The sequence below is a fragment of the Crotalus tigris genome, unplaced genomic scaffold (assembly GCF_016545835.1).
Source record: "Crotalus tigris isolate CLP2741 ecotype Arizona unplaced genomic scaffold, ASM1654583v1 scf7180000018831.1652172, whole genome shotgun sequence".
In the NCBI taxonomy this organism is placed as follows: Eukaryota; Metazoa; Chordata; class Lepidosauria; order Squamata; family Viperidae; genus Crotalus; species Crotalus tigris.
The window spans coordinates 314,181-327,607 of record NW_024097221.1 but is presented as its reverse complement, the minus strand read 5'-3'; the positions used below and the strand labels follow the sequence as shown (position 1 = coordinate 327,607).

The following is a 13,427-nucleotide window of genomic DNA, read 5'->3' as shown; positions in this document are numbered from 1 at the left end:
CACTTTACCATCACCTGAAGTTTAACAGTCTCTCAAAACATTAAGTATCATGCAATCTGACACGAAATGGTTATCTTCACACACAATATATAGTAGTTACAAACCTGAATATAAATTCTGCATTTATATTCAGGCATGGAATATAACACACAGACACAAACACACATTTAATCAATGTATAATATGCCAGATACACTAAACAAATTACAGTTTATTTCAGACTACTCACTTTTAATCATGGTTCAGTGCAAATTTAAAATACACACAATCCCTGTCAGAATAAATTGTCTGGACTGTAAAGGTACTGGAAATTCTGTCGCTACGTGAGGCAGCCATTAAGTGAGTTGCAACTAATGTATGATCTTTTTTGTTGTGGTTGTTAAATGAATCACTGCACAGTCATTAAGTGAATGCAGCTTCTCCCATTGATTTCGCTGGTCAGAAACCAGCTAGGAAGACTGCAAGTGGTGATCACATGACCTCAGGACATAAATGCATATTGGTTGCCAAATACCTGAATTTGGATCATGTGACCACACAGGGACGCTGCGGCAATTGTAAGTGCAAGGACCAATCATTAAATCACTTTTTTTCAGGATGATCATAACTTCCAACAGTTATTAAATGAATAATCATAAGTTGAAGATTGCCTGTAAATAGCTGCTCATGAACAAGCTGCGTTTTATGTAAAATATGCTTACTAAATTCTTACCGCTGATACTACTCTATTGCCAAATGAGTAGGGAAGCCCTATTTTCAAATCTTTAAATAAAGGCTGGGAAAGATAATTTAACAACTGAATAGCTCTCCCCTTCTGTTTTAAACAAATTAAGATTAAATTTCCCCTTTCTGATTACAATCCTACTCCCCCCTCCCCCGCCCCTTCTAGAATTCCAGGAAGATTAAAATGAGCAGCTATGCACAAGCAACTGCATGCAGTACCAATTAGCCATATTTATTTACTTATTTCTGTTTTAACTATAGAATGTTATGCCCAAAGATGCATGCAAAGCTTATATATAAATGTACCTTTTTGAGATTCGTGCAACTGCACTTTCTCCTGGTGGTCCCAGCCAAGGGCACATTTATCCTGTCTGTCAGTCTGTATGCCAAACTTTCCACCAAAACCTTTTGTATAGTCTATGTAAAGAAAAGATGTTATTTGGATCTGATTTTTGTCTAAGAAGTCATTTTAAGTGTTTGTTTTTTTGCTGTTGTTTTTAACCCAAAAGAAAACAGCAAGAAATCCAAAGCCTTTGGACCAGTCACTAACTCTCAGCCAAACCCAACTCACAAGATTGTTGTTGTGGAAAGGAATATTATATATGTTTGCCACCTCGAGTTACTTATAAAGTAATAAAGGCAGGATAAAAGTAAAAAAAAATAAATATGTGGATAACATCTAGAAACAAGAGAGAAAGAAAGAAAATACTAAAAAAAAAGTTATATGCTAAGGTTGTAATCCTAAGCATTCACTGGATTCAGACTTAACTATTGAATATACACCCCTAGCAATTTTGCAATTTCTATCTACAATGTTGCCTTTGAAAGGTTATGAGTGATTAGATCAGGGGTAAGCAACCTTGGCTGGCTCAGGAATTCTGGGAGTTGAAGTCCACGAGTCATAAAAGAGCCAAGGTTGCCTACGCCTGAATTAGATCATATAATCAATCCTAATTTGTTTTTCAACCAATGGTGGTCAAGGTTATTAATACATGTTAAATAACAAAAGCCCACGTATTCAAAAGTATATTTAGAGCATATTTACCAGGTAATTGTTTGGTTTACATATAAAGCTAAACCACATGTACAGTAGTTTGGTATGAATAGGATAAGTGAATGGAATCAATGAATAAACCACAGGATGTTTTAGAAAGAAAACTATAATATGAAACTACGGTCCATTAATAGCCTAATAACTTCAATAGAGATTGAAATAATATGCAAGCCCTGGCACTTGGTTTGCTTTTGATTTCCTGGCTCAGTTGACTTTTGGGTCCTGTTCAAGTCTGTCCAATTACAGAAGCTCAAGGCAGATACAGCTAAAAAAGGGAGGGAGACCAACACCCCCCCCCCAAGAATTATCTAAACAAACCATGGTGACTTTGCAAGACTGACTCTGGCTTATTTAACTAACTATGACTTAGTAAGATGTCTAAATACGGTTAATTGTTTAACTTAAATCAGTAATCCATAAAGGCAGATTCTTGTAAATCAAAGCAACCAAACTTATTAGTAGCTGATGTTTATGCTGGATGTCAAAGACCACCAGGCATTTGCTACATTGAATTATGAAACATATAGTCTCAATGTTCTTTTAGACCAGGATGGGGAACTTGGGTTCTTTTATGATTTGTTGGCTCAGGAATTCTGGGAGTCGAAGTCCACAAGTCATAAAAGAGCCAAGGTTCCCCATCCATTCTAGACCAGGCGTCTCCAACCCCCGGTCCGTGGACCAGTACCTGGCCATGGCATGCTAGCAACCAGTCCGCACAAACAAGCAAAGCCCCATCCGCAGGATGCAGGCAGCACACAAAACCATGCACCCTCAGGTCCACAGAAAAACCTCTCTCCACGGAACCAGTCCCTGGTGCCCAAAGGATTGGGGACCTCTTTTCTAGACAGCAAAATATCAGTCTGAATTATGTACAGTACAATAAATGAAGGCTCTGATCCATCATGAAGTTAGCTGAAAGGTTCTCTGTTTAGCATTATTTTTATTATCCTACAATCCCTACTTAAGAAACTGACTAGACTTTCTTGTTCTAAGTCATCTTGGAGACTTTTTTAAATGGAGAGGCAGATAGTAACAAACAATCTCTTAAATACATTTTTACGACAGAAAAAAGGAAGGAAAAGATTTTCATAAAATAGTCTGTAGATTTAGGTTTAAAGAAGGTCAACTCATAAACAATTTCATGGAATAAAATAAAGTAAAAACCTTTTTGTGATTCATGTTTTTCAGTTTTGCCCTGGTATTCAAAGCCAACAGCACTTTTATCCACTTTCTCTTTGTCTACACCGTATTTACCACCAAAACCTCTAGAATAATCTGGAGATGGGAATAAAAAAAATATAGTTATTCATAATAGTACAGACTAAAGACACTGGACTTTTTATCATTTATAGCTACTTGATTCAGTTCACTTTTACTGACTCTTGGCAATGGATAAAAAAAATTACCATAAAAACATCACAATCATTTATCCAACTGCATTTTTAATGGAAAGAGAAAAGGTTCAGCTGTGAGTCATCAAGAGATGAGACTGAGGATCAGTTGGAGGAAGATAGGGGAAGCTCATTTTAAAGACTGATTAACCCAGAATTTGGTTTCCCCTTAACTATGGCTAACTATGCTTTCAATGTAGCAGTAAATGCACTTGTCCAACAAGGAAATACATGCAGTAAAACTAGAACTAAAGAGGGGGTATGAACATGTTTTTGTGACCTGTGAATACAGTCTTGTAAACTGGCTGTCATATAAGGGAGGGTAGTGATGTGCCTAGGACAGGGGTAGGCAACCTTGGCTCTTTTATGACTCGTGGACTTCAACTCCCAGAATTCCTGAGCCAGCCTACCCTCAGTCATAAAAATTTTTTGAGTGACTTCAGGAAAGTCACTATCTTTCAGCCAAAACTACCTCACAGGAATGAAGTTATGCTTCCTTTAACATTTAACTTACCTAACAAATAACTAAAGGAAAATAGAAAGGCTGGAACACAATATTCTTGGTCTTTGAAAAGTGGTCTTAAGATGCATTTTTTCGAAGTTTGCCTTAAAAAATGTTTTAAAAAAACCATGCAGAAAATACATGAGTGCATATGAGCTACCTATTTAGCTTAATTCAAAACTAGTATAACAATATTTAATAAAGCAATGAAAATCATTTTGGGCAGAAAAATTGAGAACCAGACTTCAATAAATGCATACTATCTATGCTCTGGAGACAACTGCTTAAATGGAATGCAGTAAACCATATGCCACAATCTAAGTTGTATAAATGTACTTTGAATCACAACTTTCCCCACACACAAGAACAGAAAGTGAAAGAGATGATTGCAAAAATGATTCAAATTCCTGTGGAACTCCCACTTTTTTGATAGAAATGAAGACAAAATTTGGAAGGAAACAGAAAACTAGATTCATATCTGTTAGAAAAATCTTACTTCATTTAGAGAAGAGAGGATTTTTTCAGTGCAAATCTGAAAATGTTTACTTAAGACATCAAGTATCACTGGATTCAATGAAATTTTTATGACTCAATGCTCTCTCTAGGATAAAGATGAAATTTGAAATATACTTCCTTCAGAGGCAGAACAGCGATATTTTTAACTGCATAGCTTTTTCTCATTTGACTCTTCCAATAAATATCATAGATAGCGTCCACAACAGTGTTAATTACCATTATTTTTGTCAAACAAGAGCAGAATACATTAGAAAGGAGTATCCCTAAACCCACTGGGTTGGGCTGATTATTTCTCAGGTTAGTTTTACATCAGGATTATATCTTATGATATGTTGTTAAGAGTCAAGTGGACTTTGGAGTGATTATATTTGCGTATGCACTGAACTCACTCTGTTTTAATATCTTCTATTCCATAAGCATCCACAAAGGCAGAAAACATAGAGCTAGAAATAATTTGCACATCAACTAACTTCTCAGAAATGAAGTGATAATGAAGATATAAAAACAAGAAGAATCTTTGTAGTCTTGTAAAGAGAAGGAATTATTTAAGACCTTGCTAAGATATCATCTTAGTAACAAACCTTTCTGGGATTCATGTTTCTCTGTTTTTCCTTGGTAATCAAATCCCATGGCACTCTTGTCTACTCTGTCAGCCTGCACACCATACTTCCCACCAAATCCACTTGAATAGTCTGAGAAGAGAACAAAATACACCATGTATCAGAAATTACTGTAGGAGCAGCAGAACAAAAGAACGGGTATCACTACTGATAAACTAGAGTTATGATCAAGTTCACCAATAAATGCTCCATATCCCCATTGAATCCCGTTATTTGATAGCATTTGTATCACCAGTCTGGATTGTGACCTACATTGCCAATAACAAATAAACTCTTAACAAGTCAACACAATTTCTGCTTATTTTATCACTTTCTGCCTCAATGCTCTACTTTTCAAAATGCAGGAAGCAGTAATTTATTATTCTAAGTATCACTGTGATCAATCCAAACATTAATTCCAAAAGGATATCATTCAGGAATGCTTACTTTTTAAGCCATGTAACTGCTGTTGCTCTATCACTCTATAGGCTCACACACTAAGCATCCATGTAAGTGTCATCAATCAATCAGAATAAAGCTGGCAGGGACCTTGGAGGTCTTCTAGTCCAACCCCCTCTCAAGCAGGAGACCCTATACCATTTCACATAAGTGGCTGTCCAGTCTTTTTTTTAAAAGCCTCCAGTAATGAAGCACCTACAACTTCTGAAAGCAAGCTATTCCACTGGTTAATTGTCCTCATTGATAGGAAGTTTCTCCTTAATTCCAGGTTATTTTGCTGAAAATTGGGATGTGTTTTACTAGGCTTTATTAATGCAGTAATTAACTGGTAAGCAAATAATGATAAAGTATCTTATTCAGTGTGTTGTTGTAATTTTTTATTCTACATGTGGAATGAATATGTACATGTGTTTAAATAAAATAATTTTCAGAGCAGATTTTGTCAAGTCTTTTATATGCTTTGAACAAATTATTTCTCAGTGAGAATTACCTTTCTGAGAAGCATGTTTCTCCGTTTTTCCTTGATATTCAAATCCCACTGCAGACTGCAGAGAAAAATAATTCAACAAAAAGTTCACATTTATAAAAGCTAGAACTGACATCTTTTCAGGAGATAGCTATAATTTGGGGCTAACGTACACAATGGTTGAGGCCTTCCCCATTTTCAAATGCGCCCAGCATTCACATGCGTTTTCTGCCATTTTTACCTCATCATATTATTATAGCTTAGATCAGAGGACATTGTTTGGGACCCCAGTCCATGCCCTGGTACCTATAGACCCTGTTGCCAACTCCAGTTCTTCAAACCTTTTAAAAAGTGATAGCTATTGTTTCTAATCAATATATAAGCATTAAAGATTTATGAAAAATCTCTTTGTCAGGATATCAGATTCCCTGTGTAAGTATAACATATGTTACAAATTTAAATCTTCTAATGGAAGTCTCCCCCCTCCCAAATTTCACTATACTATATAGAGAGCGGATTCTGATCATGGTGGCATATAGTTATAATGGAGAAATAAATAAAACAAAATATTTACACATTCTTGGTTCAGCTTGCAATACAACTGTCACAAATCACTCTTTCATATACAATTCAGTATATTTTATAATATGCTTTAAGATGATTAGTTAATAAATTTATCGCTGCTCTCTTTCCTTTATTTTGTGCAAACATAAACCCAAGCAACTGGAGTAAAGTATCAGACCAATTTTTCAGAAAGGGAACGGCTGTAAAAATTATTCAAGCAAAGCTGAGAAACATGCAGCATAAAAATATAATAGCCCACAAGAACACAGTGCACAATGCTAAAAGCACGGAAGGTCTGTTACCTGGTCAACCCTGTCAACTTGTACACCAAACTTGCCACCAAAGCCTTTAACCGAATCCACCTGGGAACAATGCTTAGAAAGCTTGGATTGATATTCATGACCAACAGCTGACTGAAAGGGGAAAATAGAAGACATCATTTATTATGTTATTCCTAATGACTGGACTCAAACAGTCATCCTAAACTAGCCATAGCCACATATTCAGTGGTGGGATTCAGCCGGTTCACAACGGTTCAGCAGAACCGGTAGCTAAATTTTGCTGAGTTTGGAGAACCGGCTGAATGATCACTGCTTCCAGAAGTCTGTTCTAGGCCTGGAGGAGGCCTCCCAGGCCTAGAATGGCCTGCCAGAAGCGCATGGATGCCACTTCCGGAAGTTCGTTCTAGGCCTCGGAGGCCCAGGCCTGCATCCAATAAGAGAACCGGTTGTTCAGCTATTTGAATCCCACCACTGCACATATTACTAGTACATATGAATGTGTTGGAGCAGGCTGAAACCTTCCTTTCAGTTCCACTCAAATGCCATGTTTCGGGCATCTGGCAGCTGCACACTGAGCATAGCTGTTTACAAAAAAATCCTCACATGCACTGCTCTACTCAGTTGATTGAGACTGCAGACAGCCTGCCATCCAGACCACATGCTGGCCATACACAAATTAGGATTCTTTTTGTTAACTATCTCAGTATCTACATTTCGGGGTTCATTAAGCCCTTCATACCAGCACTTGATCTAAGCACTTTAAATTTTACCCCTTTCTCCCACAAGTCAGATGCACATTTGGAATGACTAGAAGCAAGCCACTGTCAAGGAGGTACATTTTCTGTTATTACTGATTATAATTTTTTTTTTCTTTGCTATGGATCATGTTACTTTCTTACCATGGAAGTTTTATTGACTTTTTAAATATGCAATTGAAAGAAACTGTAGCAAAGCAGCATATTAAGGTAATAAACAACAGCCATAGTCTCCTTTAGCTACAATGCCCTCCAGCTTTTAGGGTCAATGCTTCATTTAAAGTAACAAAGCAGTTTGAGCATTTGTTCATTTGCTATCAAATTTCTAAGCCACATCAACCACACAAAACTAACTCAGAGTAACTTCGCAATAAAAAAATACCGTATTAAAAAAAAAAGAGCAGTCACCTAGAATGTGCAAACCCAAACAACATTATTCACTCCATCTCCTTTCTTACAGGGGTCTGACCACACACTAATCCAAAGCCAGGTTTTAATGATTTTTTAAAGTTGGATAGAGCGGAGGATCTTCAAATCTCCACCTACCTGCACAGATTAGCTAAGGATGGAGGTTGGGAGAAAGGAGTATTCCTTAACTGTCACCAACATCACCGAAGGTACTAAGTTTGCTGGGACATCATTTTACCAACAAGCATCTGAGAAATTGCAAATGCAGCCAGCCGATTATGCCAGCTATGAACGCTCTTATTTACAGAAAGCCACAGCACGCCCACTTCATTTCCTCTATCAAACTTTTAACAACTTCCTACACATTTGGCCTGCATATTCCTATTGCTATGGGGCAGAAAAAGAGACAAAGCAAGGCTATATATATATATATATATGAAATCATAAAACATACGCTTCAGAAATTGCTGCATCATAAGAAATAGTATATTTCTTATGATGCAGCAATTTCTGAAGCGTATGTTTTATGATTTTCCATCTTTATTTTTCAGTACAACAGAATATATAATCTATGGAAGTGGGTGCCCTTCAGCTATGTCAAAGGTATCTCACAGAATTCTCAACCACCATGGACATTTTTTGGAATTCTATTCCCAGCACAGCTGGGGAAAAGTGAATTTGACTTAGACCGGGGTAGGCAAACTATGCTGAATTAATATTAAATAGCAGTAATATAATTATTAAGGAGATAGTGACCATTCAGTGCAGGCCACAAGGTATGTGCATTGCTGTGCACAGAATCCAAATTGAAAACATCTAAGTAACACAATTTCTTAAAAAAAATATTTAAAATCTCTTGGCTGCCCAACTCTAGCGGAGGCAGCATGCTTCCAAATGAATTTGAAACCCGCCTTTTGCAACTTTATTCTGGACTTTATTTAAGACATTATATAGAATTCTAAACTTCCAGCAGCTTTTGATCACTGTATCTTCCTGTATCTTCCTAACTGGTACTGTGTTCCAGTTATTTCATTCACTTGACTTGAATGACTTGAATTGAATGAATCCCGAAAATCTGTTTCTGTTTGACTCTAGTATCATGCAGAATTTTATCTCCAATAATATTAATATCTAGCACAGAAGCCAAGGTATATTTTTGGCCTGATGGTACATGTGGAATTTTGATAGCATATCATGGGCAATCTCGCAAAGTATCTGCCCTAGTGAGTATGATCTGGCACATGTATCTATTTAGCAGATAACTAATGCATGTAAGGAGCTTCTCTGACTGGTTTCTGGGAGGCTAAAGTGGCCTTGTTCGCTGCTGAGTTAGCTGAATTCACTCATCACATAAAGCAAAAGCCAAAATGTATTTTATTTCAGTTATTATGTATAAATAAGCCTTAGTGTTCTGCATTTTTTGTCTGCCTTTCAGCCAATGCTACCTTCTAGCAACTTCCTTGACAAGTCCCTACACAGTTTTCTTGGCAAGATTTTCAGAAGTGATTTGTCATAGCCTTCTTCTTCCAAGAGATGAGCATGAGTGACCAGCCCAAGGTCCCCGGTTGGCTTTGTGTTCAAGGTGGGACTAGAACTCATGGTGACCCAGTTTCTAGCTTGGTGCCTTAATCCCTTTACCAAACTGGCTCTCATCTTTTTATTGTTGAATTCTATTGTTTATGTACAGTGAAGGAAAAGAGTATTTTATCCCCTGATTTTGTACGTTTGCCCACTGACAAAGAAATGATCAATCTATAATTTTAATGGCAAGTTTATTTTAACAGTGACAGAGTAACAAGAAAAAAATCCAGAAAAACACATTTCAAAAAAGTTATAAATTGATTTGCATTTTAATGAGTGAAATAAATATTTCACAAAACATGACTTAGTACTTGGTGGCAAAACCTTTGTTGGCAATCACAGGGGTCAGACGTTTCTTGTAGTTGGCCCAGGTTTGCCCACATCTCAGGAGGGATTTTATCCCACTCCTCTTTGCAGATCCTCTCCAAGTCATTAAGGTTTCGAGGCTGACGTTTGGCAGCTTGAACCTTCAGCTCCCTGCACAGATTTTCTAGGCCACTTCAGGATCTTAATGTGCTTTCTTCTTGAGCCACTTCTTTGTTGTCTTGGCCGTGTCATGCTGGAATACACATCCACAACCCATTTTCAATGCCTTGGCTGAGGGAAGGAGGGTCTCACCCAATATTTGACAGTACATGGCCCCATCCATTGTCCCTTTAATGCAATGAAGTTGTCCTGTCCCCTTTGCAGAAAAAAAAACCCCAAAGTATAATGTTTCCACCTCCATGTTTGACATGTGGTCACAGGCAGAATTCGTCCACCTCCTCCTGACACAGCAAGTTGAGTTGATGCCAAAGAGCTCAATTTTGGTCTCATCTGATTACAACACTTTCACCCAGATCTCCTCTGAATCATTCAGATGTTCATTGGCAAACTTCAGGCGGGCCTGTATATATGCTTTCTTGAGCAGGGGGACCTTGTGGGTGCTGCAGGATTTCAGTCCTTCACGGCGTTGTGTGTTACCAATTGTTTTCTTGGTGACTATCGTCCCAGCTGCCTTGAGATCATTGACAAGATCCTCTTGTGTAGCTCTGGGCTGATTCCTCACCATTCTCATGATCTTTGAAACTCCATAAAGTGAGATCTTGCATGGAGCCCCAGTCCGAGGGAGACTGAGTCATTTTGTGTTTCTTCCATTTGCAAATAATCACACCAACTGTTGTCACCTTCTCACCAAGCTGCTTGGTGATAGTCTTGTAGCCCATTCCAGCCTTATGTAGGTCTACAATCTTGTCTCTGACATCCTTGGATAGGATCCTTTGGTCTTGGTCATGGTGGAGAGTTTGGAATCTAATTGATTGCTTCTGTGGACAGGTGTCTTTTATACAAGTGTAATTAGGAGCACTCCCTTTAAGAGATGTTCCTATTCTTAGCTCATTACCTATATAAAAGACACCTGGCAGCCAGAAATCTTGCTGATTGATAGGGGATCAAATACTTATTTCACTCATTAAAATGCAAATCAATTTATAACTTTTTTGAAATGTTTTTTTCTGGAATTTTTTTGTTTTGTTTGTTTGTTATTCTGTCTCTCACTGTTAAAATACACCTACCATTAAAATTATAGACTGATCATTTCTTTGTCAGTGGGCAAACATACAAAATCAGCAGGGGATCAAATATTTTTCCCCCCTCACTGTATTGTCGCCAGCCATGTCATGAACCGTTATAGAAAAAAGTATAAATTGGCATGAAGAACCAGCTTGGGGACTTTGTGCCAGTCACTGTCTCTCAGCCCAATTCTCCTCACAAGATGGCTGTTGTGGGGAAAATAGGAGGAAGCAGTGGGATAAAAATCTATATTTAAAAAAAGCAGAAACATAAGAAAATAAATTCCCGTAGCCTTCATTTCTCAAAACTTGTTTGAGGAGAATGCATTACATCAAGAGAAAAATCATTATAGCATTTACTCAAACTCTGTGTTTACACTGTGGCACTAAGCCACAATGCGAATTGTTTCATTTTCATTTAGGGTGGATTCACTTCTTACAGTTCAGCATTTTTATACTAACAAGATTATAATGTTTTGTTAAATGAGTCATCGCTTTAAAAGACAGAGTGAACTCTGTACTGCAAAAGGCTCCCAGGAATCTGCGAAAATAAGCATGAGAAGAAACAAATACACTCCCCCCTTCTAATATTTAACGATAATCTTGAGACGGCGAGATTAGGGTCAAGTGAAATTGGGCCAACTTTCTCCATTAAAATCTGAATGAAAAGAAAGCACATGTAGTAAGTCTCAAAAATGCAAGAAAATAACTGAATTCAACATATCCGATCCCTAAGAGTAGCAACCAAGCCAATTCCTTGAAATTTTACTTTGTCCATGCGGTCCTGTTCCACACCAAACTTCCCTCCATAGCCATGGGAAGCTTGGGGTCCCGATTCAAGCTCTTTCTCCTTGAGGGACCGATGCTCTTGGGACACGTTTTCTCGAAGCTGATGAATGCTTTGGAAGGAAAGCAAACAAATAGCATCACAAGAATAATCCTTATTCTCACCTCCAGAAACTTTTTTTTAATCTCTAAATTAACTAGAGCTTTACATCTTTCCAAACTCTAAATTGTGGTGAATATGAATTAGCTTTAGTAAAGATAAATCAATTTCACATATTAATTTACTATAATTTGAAGTCTTACCACAGTTACTTCAAACTGTTGAAACACTGGGCTAAAGTTCTTTAGAAATAAAATGGAAAATTTGGATATTTTCCTGAAGGAAAGAAAATAACTCTGTCCCAAAATTCAATAGCAAACTCCAAAGGGAAAGCAGAACAAGTATCAGTGGGAAATAAAATAATCTATCAGAGTCTTAATGCTCCTATACAGGGAGGAGAAAGAAGGTAAGAGGATCAAGAGATATGGACCCTCCAGAGATGTGTTCTACAACCCTTCTGTATTTATTTCTCAAAACAATTCCCAACCATATAAAAGTTATTCAGTTACTGACTTAATACTGTAATCCATCTGGGCCCTTTTCTATTAACGTTTCTACTATTGAGAGTTTCCATATTAATTTTTCTCCCAAATCTGACTACTGTAATTTATGATGCGTACAAACCAATACGTTTAAATGCTTTTTCCTAATTTACATCCTAGCTTACATCCATGGCTTTAACCTTGAACTGTACTACTATAACTACAATGGTGCTTAAAAATTTGTGAACCCATTTGAATTTTAAATACTGCTGCATTAATATGATCTACAACAGTGGTGGCGAACCTACGGCACGTGTGCCAGAGGCGGCACTCAGAGCCCTCTCTGTGGGCACGTGCGCCATGCCCCGAAGATGGCAACCATCCCTCTTCAACCAGCCACCTGGTAACTCACCAAGGTCCCACATGGCTGGATGCATCCCAGCACCCATGCGCTCGCTGGCCTCTGTGTGCAGGGGCTGATGGTGTCAGGCAGCAGCCGCCCCGGCCCCTGCCTCACCTTGCCCTGTGACAATGGCACCCCCGCACTGCCTTGCCTTGCCTCACCCGGCAGGATGAGCCTCCTGCCCATCACCCCACCTGCCAGAGACCCCCTGGATCTCCTCCAACCCTGCCCAGCCCCCACAGGCGTCCCTCCCCATGAGCAACATGGAGGTGATCATGCCCACCTTGGCCACACCCACCCAATCTGCCATGACCACCACAGCCACACCCACCCATTGGGCCACGCCCACCTGGCATCAGGCAATAAATAAGTGGGTTTTGGGTTGCAGTTTGGGCACTCAGTCTCTAAAAGGTTCGCCATCACTGATCTACAACATGATAGGTTTTCACACAAGTCCTAAAACTAGGTAACTAGAACTCAAATACATTAGTCAAAAACATATTTGTTCATTTATTTATTGAGATAAATAATCCAAAACTACATACTGTGTGTTACAAAAGTATATGACTCTCTAAGATTATTGGTTCATTTCAAGAGGAGATTGTTTGAGTTCTTTTTATCAAATTTTGGGACTTGTGTGAAAAACAGATCACGTTTTAAGTCATAGAAATGCATACATATTGAACATTCAAAAGGGTTCCCAAACTTTTAAACACCACTGTAATGTGGTCATGCTTAGGCAAATTTGGAAGTTTTCTCTGTCATAATGAGGCATCCTCATGATGACAAGTGCTATTACACACAATT

The 13,427-nt window shown here is 38.1% G+C and overlaps 1 protein-coding gene across 2 annotated transcripts in view; it reads right to left on the bottom strand.

Moving 5' to 3' along the window:
* Nucleotides 1-13,427, bottom strand: part of CTTN (cortactin) — a 33,118-nt gene that overhangs the window by 12,190 nt on the left and 7,501 nt on the right. For both annotated transcript variants that reach the window (XM_039356844.1, XM_039356845.1), the window contains exons 4-9: nt 11,619-11,748; nt 6,577-6,687; nt 5,735-5,789; nt 4,768-4,878; nt 2,942-3,052; nt 1,030-1,140 (exon numbers count right to left, since the gene is read on the bottom strand). In XM_039356844.1, the coding sequence (XP_039212778.1) occupies nt 1,030-1,140; nt 2,942-3,052; nt 4,768-4,878; nt 5,735-5,789; nt 6,577-6,687; nt 11,619-11,748 (629 nt within the window). The remainder of the gene's footprint in view (nt 1-1,029; nt 1,141-2,941; nt 3,053-4,767; nt 4,879-5,734; nt 5,790-6,576; nt 6,688-11,618; nt 11,749-13,427) is intronic.